Source organism: Poecilia latipinna, unplaced genomic scaffold, assembly GCF_001443285.1.
Source record: "Poecilia latipinna isolate Pla-1442-1.1 unplaced genomic scaffold, P_latipinna-1.0 Scaffold1221, whole genome shotgun sequence".
Classification (NCBI taxonomy): Eukaryota; Metazoa; Chordata; class Actinopteri; order Cyprinodontiformes; family Poeciliidae; genus Poecilia; species Poecilia latipinna.
The window spans coordinates 11433-29540 of NW_015113837.1; the positions used below are offsets into that span (position 1 = coordinate 11433).

Here is an 18108-nt window from a genome sequence, read left to right on the forward strand (position 1 = left end):
AAAACAGATCTGAACAAGAATTAATCTTAACTATTATTGTACAATTAACTTAAACCGACTTTTTCTTATATTTCTGATTCATTTATGTACAGGAGGATTAAAATAGAGCCAAGGTGAAATGTCTGAGTAGTTGAACAAAAATTTATCATCAGTGTAAATATCTATATTTTTAATAAAACTAATTTATATGTTTGTTTTGCTGTGCTCAGAACTTCAATATTTTTTATTTATTTGTACAAAATATGTACAACAAATTACAAAGATGAACATATGATTGTGTGTTGAGGATTAAGGAAAGCAAAATAAAGATTACAAACACAAAACTGAACCAAAGTTTTGGCAAATTACATTATAAATATGGTGATGACCTATTAGGGTTATAAAAAGGAGTACATTTCTGCCAAAAAACAAAAAAACTGGCAAATTTTGAGATTAATCTCAGAGATTTTCTGGAAAAAAGTCGAAAATGTTCTACTTTTGAACCTCATAAATTTTCAAGATTTTTAAAGAAAATTCTATGTACAATGTCTCTAAAACGCCGTCGTAGTGACACGACACGTCCATTTGAAATGTACTTTTCTTCCTCCTGTAATGCTGCTGTAGTTTGAACACTGCTTCCTCATTTCAATCACGTGACGTCTCAGGCAGTCAGGCGGAAAAGAGTTTCTACTTCTGCGAAGACTGCGCAGGCTAACGGCGCATTCCCGCCATCTTTCTCGGAAACAGCGTAAGTGCGGTTCGTGAATGGGCTGAGCTGTAGTTCCCGAACGTAAAACCTGCGCAGGATTTTTTTGGTACCGAGCGGAGAGGAGATGCACACGGCACTCGAGTGAGGTAAAGCGTTTGTTTTCATTCACTCCCCCAACATGGACTCTGGTAGCCGGAGTCATGGAGCTCTGTTAGGCACATTTGGAGAGAAACAGAGAGCCGTAAATGACTCGCCGTTCCCCGCGGACACCGGGTTATTTCCCCGGCGGTCGTATGCTAGCTAGCGTTAGCTGGTTTAGCTGCTGTTGGTGAAGGTTAGCGTTAGCATGAGGCGAGCCATGAGGTTTGCCGCTTCCTTTGATTCACAGGAAGCTGAGAAACTAACCGGTGATGAAGATTAAGTTAAATATTACTATTTATCAGTGTTTATGTTACTCTACATCCGCTGTAATATTGTGTTTTATCTCCTGGGATGTGTGGGAGTTGTTTTTTTCTTTTAGTTTGAAGCGGAAGAGATTTGCTCAGGTATGCGTACCACGTGTCGCTCCTCTGTTGGTCCATTGATCATTGATGGGTTGAGTTGATTGGAGGGAATATGCCTGCAGTTGGTTTACTGTGATTTCTCTGTCTCGTTTCACTGGGACAAACCATCCGAACTGGTTTGTGTTCGTTGACCCGATGGTGCTCAACCTCCTGATAAATACACCGTCACAGTGCAGAGGTGGTGCCAGTGGATGAGTTCAGACGCTATTAAAGCTCATTGTGCCGACAAAGTAGTAATAATAAATAAATAAATGAATAAAAAAACATGTCCGTGAGTCCACTATAACTGAGATTGTACAATATGTTTACAAATCAAAACAAATAAGCACACATTAAAACAATATATTTTAAATATTTATATTGTATAATGGATAAATATACATTTCTATCTATGAGAGATGTTATATATATATATATATATATATATATATATGTCTTTGTGCATATACAACTAATTACAAAATTCATTCAACCCTAAAATATTTATAACTATCTTTAACTTATTAAATAAATTTAGTAGTTATTAAAATATACATACTATATATGTATTTTTTTAGGGTTGAAAAAGTTAACTAATTTAGTAATCAAATAATAAGCTGGAAAATGGTGACTCTAATGCCATTTGCTGAAAGAATAACACCCTGAGAGCAGCAATTAATACAGGACTGCACAAAAAATATAAAATTAAGATGGACATTTTTTCTTTTTCTGTAGATATATGCAACATTATACAAATGATATTGGCAAAAAAATAAGTAATTGCTTTTCTTTTGGTGAATCATAACTAGCCTTTCAGTTAAGGTCAGAGTTTATGGTTCATTGATAAGACTGGCCTAAATCTTTGTAATGTTGTGCGGACCTTCAGTGAAGGTGTGATTTCTGCTGGTCCTCCTGTGGTTCTGGCATAAATCACACCCTGAAGCACAGCTAGCATCCATGAAGTTTCCCAGCTGTTAGCTCTGGGTTTAATTTGATGCTACGCGGTTTCATGGTGTGAGATCTGGGTTGGTTCAGATCTTACATGAACACCTGTGTTTTTTGTACTGCAGCATGCTTGTCGGTCGGAACCGTTTCGGACGTTTCTGCTTGGAGGTAGGAATTTCAAAGAAGTGTGTGCAGCTGGGAAATCACTGAGCGTGCAGAGCAACAGCTGCACACACGTATGAACAGCTGCTGGGAAAACGTCTATATACAGCAAGGCGGATGGAAAGAAAATATAACAATAGATCTGATGTTTCTCTTGGTAGTTTCTCCTCTAATCTTGTTGAGCGGTCCCAAAGAAAAAGTTTAAATTCAATCCAATAATCTCAATAACAAAATTTTGCTAGATGATAAATAGTCCCAGTAATTGAAGCGATAAATGATAATATTGTTGTTTTGAGACCATTTTCAAATAATATATTGATAATAGCATAACAATATAAGTTCACCCTTTCTAAAGACCAATAAACTAATTTTGTAACTGGAACGGGAAGATATTTTAAATAACGTGAGGAAAAAGAAAACCCACTTACAACCAAAACCACAAATAAAATCAATTCTGAAGTTTCTGTAAACAAATTTGACCTTAAAAAAATGACGATTATTTCAATAATCGATTAATCATGATTAATCGTTTGAGCCTTAATCTCAGCTGTAACCAGCGTCAGGATGGTGAATAATTCAAATCTTTCCTCACATCCTGCTTTGCTGAGTTTCCTCTGAACTTGCAGGAGTTGTGCTCTGCTTGCAGCTTTCTACTGATGTAAAATGGATGAGCTGAAGGTTTGCTTCAGTTCTCACTCACTTCCTGCTAAGGCGTCTGACAAGGCAACCGAACCTGGAGTTTTACACGTTACAAACCTCCAACACCAAACTTGCATCAGTGCCTGCTTACTGACAGCTCTTCTTACATGAGTAAACCCTGTTCCTTGTTCTGAAATGCCACCACGCTTTGAATAATAGATCTGTGTTGTTTCAGGAGGAGTGGATTCATATTTAAAAATGAAACATCTTGTGTGAATGAGACTCTGTGCAGTGTGGAGGGAAAACTTCCTTATCTCACTTTAGCATCGATTTCAGTTCCTGTAGATTTATGCGACAGTTCACATTATTGCTTTTGGTAATTGTTATCACCCAGAGAAATTTATGGTGCATTCACATCAGCTCTGTTTAGTCCGCTTTAATCCAGCTCCAGTCCATTTGTCTGGAAAGTCTGGTTCAGTTGGGGAGGCGTGAATACGTAATCGAATCAAAAAAGTGAATTCTTGTTTGTCCACAAACCTCGATTTGGTTTGGTTGAAGTGAATTCTGTTGCAGTTTTAATGTATATTTGAATGCCAAGTGGACAAGTGGTTCTTGGTGCAGCGCCCCCGCAGGCGAGGAGGGGAACAGGTTGCTCAAAGGCTTTGATTTATTTGACAAAATGCAGACAGAAAGAGAACCACAGCAGCTGAAAAAGTAACAAACCGGACGACCAAGATACCATACATGTATCTTCAAAGAGTTTCTGTTGGTGGGACAGATCTCTGGTTGCAGCCAGTCTGACTGAGGCTTCTGATTTATTGTGCTTCTGTTGCAAACGTGAGCAAAACTTTGTCAAAAAAAAAGTTTCACAATTTCAGTGTTTCCATTAAATAAGAAACAATTAAAATCTGATTAAAATCATACCACCACACTCTTACTACTTCCTGTCGTCTTCTTCATCTTTGACACAATTAGTTATTGGCGATCACTGCTAATCCACTTTGTTTGCTTTTGCCACTCCTTTTGATTCTTCTGGCTGTACAGTTAGAGATGTTGGAGTAGGGGATATGATGCTTGCCCATTATGAATGATGGAAGACATGACATATTTTATCTAAAATGGCTACAGTTATTACTATTACCATTTCTATTACCAATTGGGTGGAAAAAAACAGGAGAAGCCATCCACATTCTCCAACCTCACCCCAGATCAGAGGACAGTTTCTCTTCATGGACTCTAGAAAACAACATTAAAGTCCTCCTTTAACTGAATTTATTTAGTTTTCCTCTAGTTATTCTGGCCACTAAAAGTATTTTTACACTTCGTGTCACATTCACCTCGAACTACAGATGTTATTATTACCGCCTTGGCAGGAATGTCCACAGCCGTAAACTTTACAAGGGCAGACTGCTCCCTATTAATCAAATATACACACTAATAATTCATTTAAATTCTGAGGTTTCACATCATGTCAAAGTTTGTGTGCTAATTTAGGGGTAGAAAAAAAGTACAACTGGATAGCAGAGCCATTGCAGCTGGAAAAATGAGTTACTTTTTAGATTAAGTTCAGACATTTTTTAGGAAAAAACATGGAAATTTCTGATTTCCAAAAGTCAGAAATTTTCAAGAAAAAACTTGAGATTAATTTCACATATTTACTTGAAAAAATGTGCAAGTGTTTGACTTTTTGAAACCAACAGAAAATTTCTGAGATTAATCTCAAAATTTCGGAGTATTTTGGCAGAAATTTATTGGCCCTAATAAAATGTCAAACAACAAACTGAAGAAAAGTCGGGATTATTTCCTTTGATTTGACAAATTCCTTTAAATCTCAATAGAACCTTATATTTTGATTTATTTAAACAGAGTTTTGCTACGGGATGAAACCGTTTGACGTGTGCTTTTACATGACATAACCGTACAGTGTTAATTTACTGCCTCAGTTATAAACACCCACAGGCCTGAATGAAGTAGCGATTCCTCTGTAAAGCAGGAAAATGCCTCAGTTTCCAAGACATAAATCTTAACAAGTACGACGCTGTGACTGGGAGTGCTGGAAGCGCTGGGAACCAGCATCTGGGTTCAGCAAACACAGATGGGACCCAGTGAGTTCATCTGTTGCGCTCACACTCCTGTTTGCTGTGACTCCACATTGGCTCACGGTAAACTGATTAAAAATAGATATGTGGGTATAGAACAGCTTCCCAGATGGTTCTGTGGTGCTTTTTGCTTATTGATTGCAGCAATATGATCAAATATTGGAGAATTTATCAGAACTGAGCCAGATATGAGATTATAATGATCTTAAGTGAAAATATAATTTTTGTCATACATTTAAGCAGAAAAATAACTTGAATTTCTACTTCTGCCTTTTTTCTTTATAGCATTTATTTATGGTTTCTTAATTTTCATACTCAGATTTGATCAAAATAAATAAATTCTTGATTTCCTGATGCAGTGTTGAAGTAGTGATATCTTCATCAGAGGCATAGGTGGCGCTCTTTTTGTTTTCACATCCTGGCAGTCTATTTGTTTCATGGGTTTTCTCATTCGGAGAGCAAGATAAAAGTGTTGCAGCCATCTTTCAGCCAGCTGACCAGCTGAAAGAGGGTGTCCAATTTAAAAGAGCTAAAATAGTGTGAAGGTTGTAAAACTGGAGCTTTTGAAAACCTGATAAAAACCTGAGTTTGACCAAAACTCTCCCGTTTCCTGAAAATAAGAGTTTATGATCCAACGTATTAACAAAAATACTCACATTTTCACTGTGTTTAAAAAGGAAAACAAAACTTTGACACATTAAAGCTACTGTTGTCTTAGTATCTGGTTAAAACCTGTATTTTAATGAGTAAAACCCAGTTTAAAACCAGTGTTGGTGACAGCAGCTGGTTCCTAATGAACTCACTGCTAACAGAGCTGTTTGGTGTATTTGTTGTTCTGCTGCTAATGGTCCCAATCTGCTCTCCATGTAACACCATCCCACACTAATGCTGCTTATGAGACAGTCATTTATGCAGCTGCACAGTGAGGCAGTGTGATATTTATATATGTAAGGCTTTATAGGGTGATACTCCAAATGGTCAGGTCAAAGCCACTGATTCGGTTTTAGATGGCTGCTGCAGCAGAAGCAGCTTCAGGTGAGTCAACCTGTTTTATTTTGAGCTAAAGTTGAGGTCGCTGCAGCAGCCATGCTCTGTTTTTATTTAGAAACTGCCTTCATATTCTGATGTCTGGAAAATACACAAACATTAGGAAGTGAATGTTTGTTCTGGTCTTTATTGGGTGTTTGTGTCTGCACTGAAGTTGGCAAAAATCACATTTGGAGTTCCACAAGGCCCCATATCGGGGCCACTTCTATTTACATACTCCTATTAGTTCAGATTGTAACACATGATGAGATAACCATAGCTGTGCAGATGATGGACAGCTTTACATTACAATGTCACCTGGTGACAGTGTTAAGCCAGTCAATGCATGGAGGTGCTATGACTTTCTTCAGCTGAACAGAAGGAAATTGAAGTAATTATTTTTATACATAAAGAGGAACAATCAAGAGTAGGGGTGATGATTTATTTACTTATTGCATTAATTACTGCAACAGTCTCTCTACAGATTGGAAAATAGACTTTAAAATACTTCTGTTAGTTTCATAAATCACTGAATGGCTTAGCAGTAAAATACATTAAAGATCTGCTGCTGTTGCATCCAGACCTCTCAGATCTTCTGGTTCTGCTCTGCATCAGAACCAGAACCAAACATGGAGAAGCAGCATGCAGCTGCTATGCACAACAAACCAGGAACAAACGTCCAGAAAACTGCAAAACAGCCGAAACACTGAAATCTTTTAGATTATTACTAACAGTAACATCAATAATTTCAGTCTGTAGTCAATCTTTCCTTTTCTTTATTAACCTCTACAATGTACTCTTATGTTTTCATCAGCACTTTGAATTGAGTGGTTGCTGAAATATGCTGCTATACAACTAAACTTGCCTTGCCTTGCTTTACACCCAAAGGATGGACCAATGTTTTATTGACTTAATAGCGCTTAGTACTCAGAGCTAAAGTTGGATCTTCAGGCTCATCCATATCTTTCCGTAGACTCTGTTTGACTATTCCTAAATGTTTAAGCTCCATGTACTCTGATGGTGAGAGGTGTGGAAAGAAAACAAGTTGAAGTGGTTTCCAGGAAAGTCTGTTCTTGTGAATGAGTTGGTTGAAATGTTCCCACATTGTTAACATTTGGGTCAAACACAAAAATGCGCAGTAAGCGCTGAAACTGCTTGAGCCTGATGAGAGTCTGATCAGGTGGTTTCTGCTCAGCCCGCCTCCCTCTGCAGATGAGTTCACCCTCCAGACGTCCAACCTGTTAGAGAGTCTGCCCTCATCGCTCACTCAGGTTTAGCTTCACTTCTTCTTTCTCCTGATTAGAGGTAAGCATCACATTCGCTCTGCTCCAGCATGCTAGAAGTTTGTGTCTACGTTGGATCTGCTCAAGGTAACTCTTTGGTCGTCGTGTCCTGTGGTCTTAAGCTGTTGTGTGCTGTCATGAACGTGTTTCCAGGCCACAGAGCATCAGCCCTGCAGCTGGGATCTCACACAGCCGTCTAACAACATGTTACACCGCAGATCTCTGTCTGAGAGCGGATAACCTTTAAACCCAGAGCAGGAACCCTGGACCTGGTGTGGCATTTGATGCTGTAGGGAAGTCTAAGGATTGGTACTTCAATAAAAGCCAACCCAGAGGGATTCCTTGAGTCTTCAATAGATAGATGCATCCTGTGTTTGTTGTAGTTGCGATACATGTCTGTCTCTAGCCTGGCTGTCCACAGATATAGATCTTTGGTACCAAGTCAAAGAGTTGGATGTCAACACATTATGTGCTAACATTTGAGATCTCTGCTGTGGCATTGGGACTTCTCTTGACCAGGTCATGACAAAAAGAAAACCTTCAACGGTATTCGCCCACTAATAGCTGGAATCTGTGAATGCTTGTGACTCCATCTAAAAACACTATAAACCATCTATTCTGACAATTCAAACACAAAATATACCTTAATAATCATTAGTGCGCTCAGTGGAAACCGTCTTAGCTACCACTGAAGCTAATATCGATGGTCTTCCCTATTCACAAACTTGTGGATTTCAGCCAATCAGTGGCAAGAAAATGAACGCCGCTTCTTAATTGGCTGCTTTGCAAACGCCAGCCAATAGCATTTCTTGTGTGTTTTGGTGTTTCCAGCTTCAAAAGGTGTAATTTCTATCCAACGACTTGCAAATATTTTTGGGGGTCCACTGTACTTTAGGTCTGTGCTGCAACATTGGGATACAGATGGTTGACGTGACGTGATTTATTGCTAGCTGCTGCCACAGGGCGGCTCAAAGGCCTTAAATTTTGTTTTATATTCAGTTTTTTCTTTTTCTTTGTGGGACGTTTCTGTCAGGCAACAGTTTGAGTCTGTCAAACTTCTTCATTGCGTTTTGTGACTTGAGACGTTTGAGGCTATCGCTAACTCATTGCTAACATACTTGTGCTAGCTAACTAGATAGCTTTGTCTGTCATGGGAAAGTGGAAATTTATCGCCGGTTGGATGGACAAAGTTCGTATATTTCTGTGGAGATACGGGTGTTAGAAAGTCTTACATCTGAGTTACTTTTTAAGTTTCTTAACATTTGTTAAGACAAAAACATGGCCGCTGGTGAAGTGCCCTAGCCCTCCTAGCGCCGAGCTCAGCTCATTTTAACCCTGCATGAAAACTTGCATCTCCTTCAGTGGATCTGTTTTTATTAAGGTAAAAACAGATTCAAGCAGATCAGTAGTTGTTGGAGATCCACTAATTGCTGTTCTGAGCAGACAAGGTGATGGACCATCGCTGACTTTGTGTGTTTTGCAGTAGCTCGTCAGCCCAACCTTCAATCATCTGTGGATAATCGCATGCAGTAACATCATGTCTGTTCAGAGATGTAATTTTCCAACTTGTTGTGATTATTGTTGAACTCGAGTCAGACGACTCCTGCTTGTTGCTCTCCTGAACTTCGTCTTTCGTCAGCAGATTGCAGTCTTTGCAGATTTCTAGACCATCTGTTAGGAGTTGGGTCCATGTGGCGGCCGGCATCTGCCCTCCGTTTGGCCCTTTCTAAGAAAAAACACTCCTCTGACATTTCTCAGCGATGCAAACTGTTGTCTGTCCCTTCTACCACGCAGGCGTTGGGTTTATGTGGATCACAAACTCCAACTTTAATCGTTACTGATAGAAACTGGGAAGGTCTCGGATAGTTTCTCCTGTTTATTCCAACTTGAATTGTTGATTTAACCAAAGTTATTTTATTAACAGAATGAAATAGCATCACATTTTTACTCCTTTTTTAATGGAAATCAAAATACAGATTTACTTAAGCTTTCTTGTCTTGTTGAGATTCAGACAAAGTTAATTATTTTTTAATTTTTAACATCCAAATGCAAAAAAATAATGACTGTGCAACGGAGTATTGGGGCCTAATAGGAAAATAAAATAATAACGAACATAAAGTCAATGTTTCGAGAATAAAGTCCAAATAATATCTGAATAAAATTGTGGCATTACAATTTTATTCTCGTAATATTACAACTTTATTCTTGTATTATTATGGTTTTATTCTCATATTAGTTTATTCTCATAATATTATTACTTTATTCTTGCGGTCTTAAATCTTTATTCTTGTATTTTAATTTTTTTTCTTAGTGTGGCCCTAGCACTCTGCCGATGTAAATCATCCAAAGAAATTAAATAATAGTTGATGATTAACATCAAAATTCCCTCTCATGTTTTAGTAAGACATGAATCTTGTGCTGAGGGTTTCAGCTCCTGATCTGTGATGAAGAGTCGGTGCAGGATGAAGATGAGGAGGAAGGAACGACTCCTCAGATTTACGCCGACGGGAAGTGATGCGAGTTTCCTTGGCTGGTGATTTATAACTTCTTCCAGAGCGGCAGAGTCCAGAGTCACGATGCGGCGTAACGCTTCTTCTGGATGATTTGCTGTTTCCACAAACTGACAGGCTAATTCGGCTGAAACAGGGGCGCATCTAAAACATTCAGGGCCCCCGAGTCGAGTCAGACACCTTCGCTTCCAGAACATATTTTTAGTTCATTGAATATTGTTTTTTTTTTTTTTTGGTGTGTTTGCGTGCGGCGCTCCCTGAGTTGTGCGTTTTTTTTGTTTTTGTTTTTTTTTGTGTTTGCGTGCGGCACTCCCTGAGTTGTGCATTTTTTTTTGTTTTTGTTTTTTTTTGTGTGTGTTTGCGTGCGGCGCTCCCTGAGTTGTGCGTTTTTTTTGTTTTTGTTTTTTTTGTGTGTGTGTGTTTGCGTGCGGCGCTCCCTGAGTTGTGCGTTTCCTCAGAGTTTGGCTTCGTTTCTCAGCGCGCTCCCATCTAAACAGCCGCCTGCTGTGGAGATGGGAGGGATGTTCTCACCGTGTGAGAATCATATGAAGCAGCTTAGAGGTCAGAGCTGCTGTTTTTCTGCTTCTGCGAAGGAACCCCAGCCTTCCTAGAAACAATGCTGAAAAACTTTCCTCTAACAAAATGAGCAGAATTTGAACTTTATTCGTGTGGTAATTAATTTGCAATGCTGTTGTTGTTTTAAGATCATTTTAAAGTAATATATTGATAATGTTGAGACCAATAAACTTGAATTTTCTAAAGAACACATAATGTTTGAACTAGAAAAAATAAAACAATAAATTCAACAGAAATAAAAAAAAACACAACCTGGAATATTAAGTAAAATTTGAGCTCATTTTAATTAAATTAATTGATCTCTGCAGAAAGTCCTTTGTGGTTTTCTTGCTTGTTTCTGTTGACAGCCTGATGACGGGAATATTGTCTTGTCTTAATCTCCCCTCGGTGTCGTCGTGGTGATTGCATCTGAACTTCCATCTCAGTTAGCAAAAAGTGAGTTAAAACGCTGTAAAACTGCTGCTGAATAATATGTTAGAGTCAAACCAGTTGAACTCAGAGTGAATAAAGATTTTCTTGTTCATTAAATACCAAACTCTACAACAAAGAATCGTGTCAGGAAGTGGCTGCAGGCTGCTGATAGGAGGGTGTGTTCTTAAAAATAGGCCCTGCTTGGGTTCAAAGGTCAGTGCCGACTGGTCTATAAACACAGAGCTGTCTGCAGCGGTGAAGAAGCTCCTGTGTTCCTGCAGCTGAGATCTGCTGTTGGTCGGAGTGAGTTTCACTCATTCCTGGGGTTCAGGTAGGTCCGTCCCATTTTATTTTAATCACAATTAGGTTTGTTTTTACTAAAGTTTGTATTTTTAAATATTTGAACCAGATCAAATCTTTTGAAGCTGACCATGTGAGAATAATCAGAAAATCTCTGTATTTAATGTGAACATTGTTTTAAAGAAGTCAAACTGTGGAGAGGAAGGAAGTCCTTGATGATCTGATCAGCTTTGATTTAATTGGGTCAATGATCAGTCAACAGGGCGGCCGTTTCCACGGCAACGGGCCGTTTCCTGCCCTGTTGATGGGAATGAAACACTTATGTATATTCCTGGCTGATGTTAGTTGTTCTTCTGCACTGAGTGAATTTTACAGCAACACCAGAAAGTATTCACACCACATATTTACGTTATAGACTTTTATTAGACCAATTTGAGCACATATGTGGAAAATGGCACAATGTGAAAACACACTTTAGGACATGAAAAACTATTTAAAAACATAAGTAATGTATATAAATATTCACATCCAGGTCTATCACAATAACAAACTTTGCTGAATGATAAATTGTCCCAGATATTGTTTTTCTGAGAATATTATCAAGTTGTTTAATAGTGTGATAATGTAAGTACACCCTCTTAAAAATCAATAAACTTTTAATTCTACTGAACATTTAACACTGTAACTGGAGGACAATTTACATTTCCAAAATAAATGAACAAAACAGAAACGACAACAAAAATCAATCATTTAGTCTCTGAAAATGAAATGTAATTCAAAAATCGACCAAAGCAGCAAACTGAACACTTTTATCGTCCAGTTTTTGGTAGAAAAGAGAAAAACAATAAATCAGGCAAGTGGAAATGATTGAACTTGATTTCATTTATTTTGCAATTAATTAGTTTTTTATTGCGACAATCATAACCACAGGTCTGGTATGGCCAGTTTTTTTCCCTTGTGGGAAAAAAATGTTTATCAGGCAAAAGTTTAAGTTGCATTCAGACTTCTTCACTGCGTTCTGTAACTTTAGACGGTTGAGGCTACCGCTAACTCAATGCTAACATACCTTTTCTAGCTAGCTGGCTTTTTTTGCGTCTGTCATGGTTAAGTAGAAATTTATCGCCAGTTGGATGAAGGTGATGTTTTTCTGTGGAGATGCAGGTCTTAGAAAGTTTTACATTTATATTTTCAGATTTCATGTTTTTCTAAGACAAACACACAGATGGCTGCTGGTGAAGTGCCCTATCCGCCCTACTGCTAGGCTTGGTACAACATTGTTGCATATGATGAAGGGTTGTGATGTTGTTGCTCGTGTTTGGTTTCTGTATGTTTGTCCAGATTCAGATTTATTTATTTGTTTGTGTAGAGTGAGAAATCGATGCTGCTAAATATTGATGGTCTAGATGGCGTTGAAACTTGACAGTGAGATGAGGATGAAACGCCTTCCTCTTTGTTTTCAACAGTCCTGAGGCACGAGAGCTCCGCGATAAACTTAGTTACCAAGCTGACGGCTAAAAGTGTGTGTGCGTGTGTGTGTGTGTGTGTGTGTGTGCTGCCTCACCTCGTCTTCATCTGACCTCCCTTTATTTCCCTCTCTCCACGCTGCAGCCACCCACGGGCCTCGGCAGAGACCTTATGAGGATCATTTGACTGGAATCATATCGCTGCTTCAGGCTTTTTAAAGTGGGAGAAAACAAGCAATTTACTTCTCAATCCTCTGGAGTTTGTTGGGTTGCAGAACGTTGAGTCTGTTATTCCAACATGAGAGGTGCTGCAGCTTTGAAAGTACTGTTTGTCTACAAGCTTGTTATCTTAATTCTCCTGCTGGATCCATTAAATTTTGCTTTGGAGACTCGTCATCCTGCAGAGCGTCGGTGGTTAAGTGCAGCACTGGATCAGTGTGTCACTGCATTAGTGTGTCAGTGTTTCACTCTGTCAGGGAGGCGGTTTATTACTGAGTTAGCGTGTCAGCGATTCATTGAGTAGCTACATCAGTGAGTAATAGTTTGGTGAGTCAGCCATGTTTGCTCTGCTTTACTCCAACTCCAGTTTGTTTGTCTAGTACGTCCGGTGTGAACTCGTAATCGGACCAAGTAAGTGAACTCTTGTCCGTCTATAAACCATGGCGTATGTTTGGTTGAAGTGAACTCTGGTGCGGTTTGAATGAGTGTGTGAACGCTCCAAAAGCAGAAAGCTGTGATGGCATGTTGGGGCCATTGTAGATAGAAAAACAAAGAATGAGTAGAAAATTTCTGACAAAAAACTCAGAAATTTTCCAGAAAAAAAAAAATTCTGAGCTCCAAAAGCTGGAAATTTGCTAGGAAAAGAACTCAGACATTTTGAGATTAATTTTGGAAATTTGAATTTGAAAAGTCAAAAGAATTTTGCTAGAATAAACAGAAATTTGTAAGCTCAGACATTTTGTAGAAAAGCTGGGAAATTTGGAGTTTATTTCAAAAGTTGAAAATGTTTTACTTTTAAAACCCTGAACATTTCTCTCTTTTTTTTCTTGAAAATTTCTCAGATTAATATGAAAAAATTCTGAGTTTTTTGGTGGAAGTTTTTTCCCCATCTACAATGGTGCTAATACACCGTTGTAGAAAGCGGACTATGGCTCAAGGCATTCTGGGTAAATACAACCAAAAATGCTCATGTCGAGCGCTAGCTCGAGACATGGCTCGCGATTTTGAAAGAGAACCAAGCAGCTGAAAATGTAACAAATGTTGCAACTTTGGTCCCAAATTGAACCGAGTCTACCGGACGATGTGACACAGTGAGACTCACCGGATCAGTTTCCAGTGCTCCAGTGAGTCTGTAGCTCCGTAGTTCATTGTTTTGGTGTGAACCGTTACATCATCGTGTCTGTCCCTGCATAAGCTTTTCAGTGAGTTAGTGTTTTAGGTTATTGGTGTTTTAGTGAATTATTGCCTCTGAATTTAACTTCAGTTTTGCCTCGTTAAGTGCTACTGTGGGTATTAAGTGACTGTTTTTTGTTGCAGGGGACCAATAACGAGGACACAATGCGAGTGCACGTACACACCAAATTCTGCTTCCTGTGCGTTCTCACCTTCATCTTCCATCACTGCAACCATTGCCATGCGGATGGACATGACCACCCAGCCGTCAATCATCAGCACATCGACCTGCAGATCTCTGAGGCTCCGTATGTCCGAGCCACCACCGAGTCCAACGCTCAAGAAGGGGGACCTCTAGAGGAAGAGCAGCGTTTCTACATCCAGCAGCTGTTCAGGCGCTACGGACAGAAAGACCGGTTAGACTTCCATGGCTTCCAGAGTCTCCTGATGAGTCTGGGTTTAGGGAAAGTGAAGTTGGTAAGCGTGGATCATGAGGATCTGGGTCATGACCATGTAGCCCACCTTGACCTGTTGGACGTTCAGGAAGGGCTTCACTCACACTCATCCTCTAGCGACGACCACAATCATGATCATCACACTCATGACCATCACGACCACAATCATGATCATCACGACCACAATCATGGTCATCACAGTCATGACCATCACGATCACAGTCATGACCATCATGACCACAAGCCCCGTCCTCCACGAACAGAACAGGTTCCCACACGATGCAGCCACACCACTGCTTCCAGTCCGCCTACTGGTGAGCCGAGTGGGAACCAGGAACATTCTGATCATGATGCACATGATGAGGACCACCCACAGCAGCAAACAGAGGTACAGAGCAGCCGCAAACATCTAACCTCTGTGCATCAGGGCCACAGAAACCACAGCCATGACCGACACAATCACACCGATGGACAGCTGGAGCCAGCAGTCGGTCCGACGCAGAGTCCAGCCAGGAGGACCAGGAGGCCGGGAAAGGTCAGAGGCCAGCGGAGGCCCAACAAGTTACCCACACCTGAAACGCCCCAACCTGGGGGTCATGACCACGAACACGGTCATGACCACGAACACGGTCATGATGGGGGTCATGACCACGAACACGGTCATGATGGGGGTCATGACCACGAACACGGTCATGATGGGGGTCATGACCATGAACACGGTCATAAAGACAAGAGAGAGGCTCCAGGTGTGGCTGCTGTGGTTGCAGCTTCACCAGTGCTTATAAAGCATCCAAGTGGAATGACGCACCAGCATGAGGAGGTAGGACCTCACCCTGATTGATTAATTGATCATTAATTATTCAGAAATCATTTTGGATGCTCCTGCTTTTGTCTTTCTATTCCCTAAAACTTTAGCTGATGTGATTCTGGTATTTAGGGCTGAAACGATTAATCAGATTAATCATCACCAATCGTGATTGGTTGATTATTAAAATAATCAAATTATTGAAATATTATTGAAAATAATAAAATTAATTGACAATTGTCAACTAATTTAATCAAATTAATCGTAATTAATCAAATATTATGATTAATTTGATTAATTGTGATTAATCATGACTGATCATAATTGATTGATGATTAAGAAAATCAAGTCATGATTAATCAAATAAATTGTGATAACTTATTGAAATAATCAACTCATTTAGTTAATTGTTAACTGGAGTATTAAATCGATTACTAAAAGTAGTTGATTATTTCAATAATTGATTAATCACGATTGACCATGTTTGGTCGAATTGATCAATTAATTGTTAACTGGAGTATTAATTGATTACTCAATTAGTTGGTAATTTGTTATGTATATTATTATGTTTTCTTTCATGATTCATTTCCTTACCGATGATGTCACTCACCATTACCAAATCATTTTAATGATCCATAATTCATTAGTACAGTATAATATGTATCTATGCTTTTCAGTTATGAATAAAACTATATTTAGTATTTCTGTTAAGTGTATTTTGCAAGATAAACGATGAATGCTTCACCTGGTTCAGATTCTGTTAAAAATAATCTATAATCGATTTATTTAGATTACTAAAGTAGTCGTTAGTTTTCTTACATTTGAACTCTTTCCACCGCTCAGTGTTTGAACCTGACTCAGCTCCTCACCTACTACGGCCTACATCCCAACTCGGTCATCTCCCCCAGCGAGTTCACCTACCTGTGCCCCGCCCTGCTCTACCAGATAGACACCCGCGTCTGCATCCGCCATTACCATCAGATGGAGGTGGAGCAGGAAGCCCTGCAGCCCATCAGTTCTGGTAAGGAGCCGAACATCGACCCGGTGGAGGCAATAAGTCTGAGGAGAACAGTAAAGGAGCTCTGCTTAATGCTGATCCGCTGTGCAAAACAATAATCAGGTATAAAATTAAACTTGAAAAATCCAGAAGAAATTCTTATGGATTATTAGTTGGTGATTTAGGCCTGAAATCAGTTCACATTTAAAGGGAATTTATTGTGCAAAATTCACACTTTGTTTCTCCATTTGGATCTGCTGCTTCTAAAACAGCCAAGCGTTTAAAAAAATACTTGTGCTATCCTGACTACTATGTAAATGCTGTCATCCTATAAAATGCTGCTGTCAACTGCAAAAAATATTAGCTATAAAAATAAACACTAATAATACCATGTCGGCTTACTGCTAATATTTTCTAACCTGCTGAGATATGTTATCATTTTCTAAAATGCTAATATGCGAGTGTTAGTTGGTGTCAGTAGCAAAGCTATGCTAATGTTAGTTGGTATACCAGCTGGAAAAACACTAATACTAATAGCATAGCAACTCATTGTGTCCAACACTGCAGCTTATATACAGTTAGCTACAAGGCTAATGTTTTCCAACCTGCTGAACTATGCTATTATTAGCCTATAATCTAAAATTAGCTACATTTAGCATATTAGCTTTCGTTGGCATTGAATGCTCTAATAAAATTCACCGTGTTTGCACATGTTAAAGGTCCAGTGCTTGTAGTTTCTCCTTTATTAAAAGGTTTAGCTGTAATGTCAGATTCTGTGTTTACATTGTGGCAGAAGGAGCAGATATAAGGAAAGTGACTCGGAGTGGTGACCTTCTCTGGGGCTACGTTTATTAGCCTTTAAAGCAGGAGAGCACAGCGTGGAACAGTTAATGAGTAACAAGTTCCAGAAATAAAACCCATAAAACCATAAACATTTTATACCGATAAGACCAGAACCAGTAATCGCTTAGCCTGATTAAGCAATATATTAAGAACGTACACAGCCCAGTTGTGTTAAATGAAATGTTTCTCTGTATTATCCTGGAAGTTGTGACGCCGTTACTGTAAACATAGAGCAGCCTGGTGATTGGAGGGGTCATAAAATGTCCACTCAGCCTAATTTAATGAGAATTAGTGCTTTGAAAGACCGCTTCCTAGATTTCAGCTGCAATAATTTGAACTTTAAAGATGTTTTTTTTTTTTTCCCTTCCTGGACGGAATAAAGTTCAGTTATTAAACACGGAGGAACCTGCATCACATGAGCCCCACGCTGCCGCTCACAATAGTCATAAAAATGGAAATGATGACGGTAAAACAAGTCAAAAGGGCAGCGATGGCTCCTCATTAGAGGGAAACTAGAGACGCTAGACATCAGGAAGTGCTGCAGCGCTGCCTCTCATCTACCTCCTGCTGGCCTTCATGGGGAGCTTCCCCCCCGTCGCCGCCGCCACAGCTCACACCCTCTCTTCGCAGAGCCAATTAGGACTCCGTCAGCCATTTCTCTGTGTAATTGGAGAGAAGTCTCCGTCTTCTCTCCTTTGTTGCTGCGCCGCAGCGCCACACCTGCATTAAGGTAACGAGCTGCGTGAGCGTGAGGGAGTGGCGGCGGCGGTGGACCGCCCGGCTGATGTACAGCCGCCGCTCAGGGCGGCGAAGCTCCAGCAGCGACAAATGGGAACGCAGCGAGCTGTGAAACCGTTTCCCTGTACAGCGCGAGAAAACAGGAAAACATGAGAAGGTTATCTGTGATGTTTGTCCTCCATAATGATCCGTCTGCACGATATTTACATCCTGAAAACTGCAGCTCAGACTGAC

The 18108-nt window shown here is 39.6% G+C and overlaps 1 protein-coding gene across 1 annotated transcript in view; it reads left to right on the plus strand.

Moving 5' to 3' along the window:
- Positions 1 to 647: 647 nt before the first annotated feature.
- Positions 648 to 18108, plus strand: part of LOC106960720 (zinc transporter ZIP10-like) — a 38364-nt gene continuing 20903 nt past the window's right edge. The window contains exons 1-3 of the mRNA XM_015053971.1: positions 648 to 834; positions 14181 to 15311; positions 16140 to 16367. Of these exons, the coding sequence (XP_014909457.1) occupies positions 14202 to 15311; positions 16140 to 16367 (1338 nt within the window). The 5' untranslated portion in view covers positions 648 to 834; positions 14181 to 14201. The remainder of the gene's footprint in view (positions 835 to 14180; positions 15312 to 16139; positions 16368 to 18108) is intronic.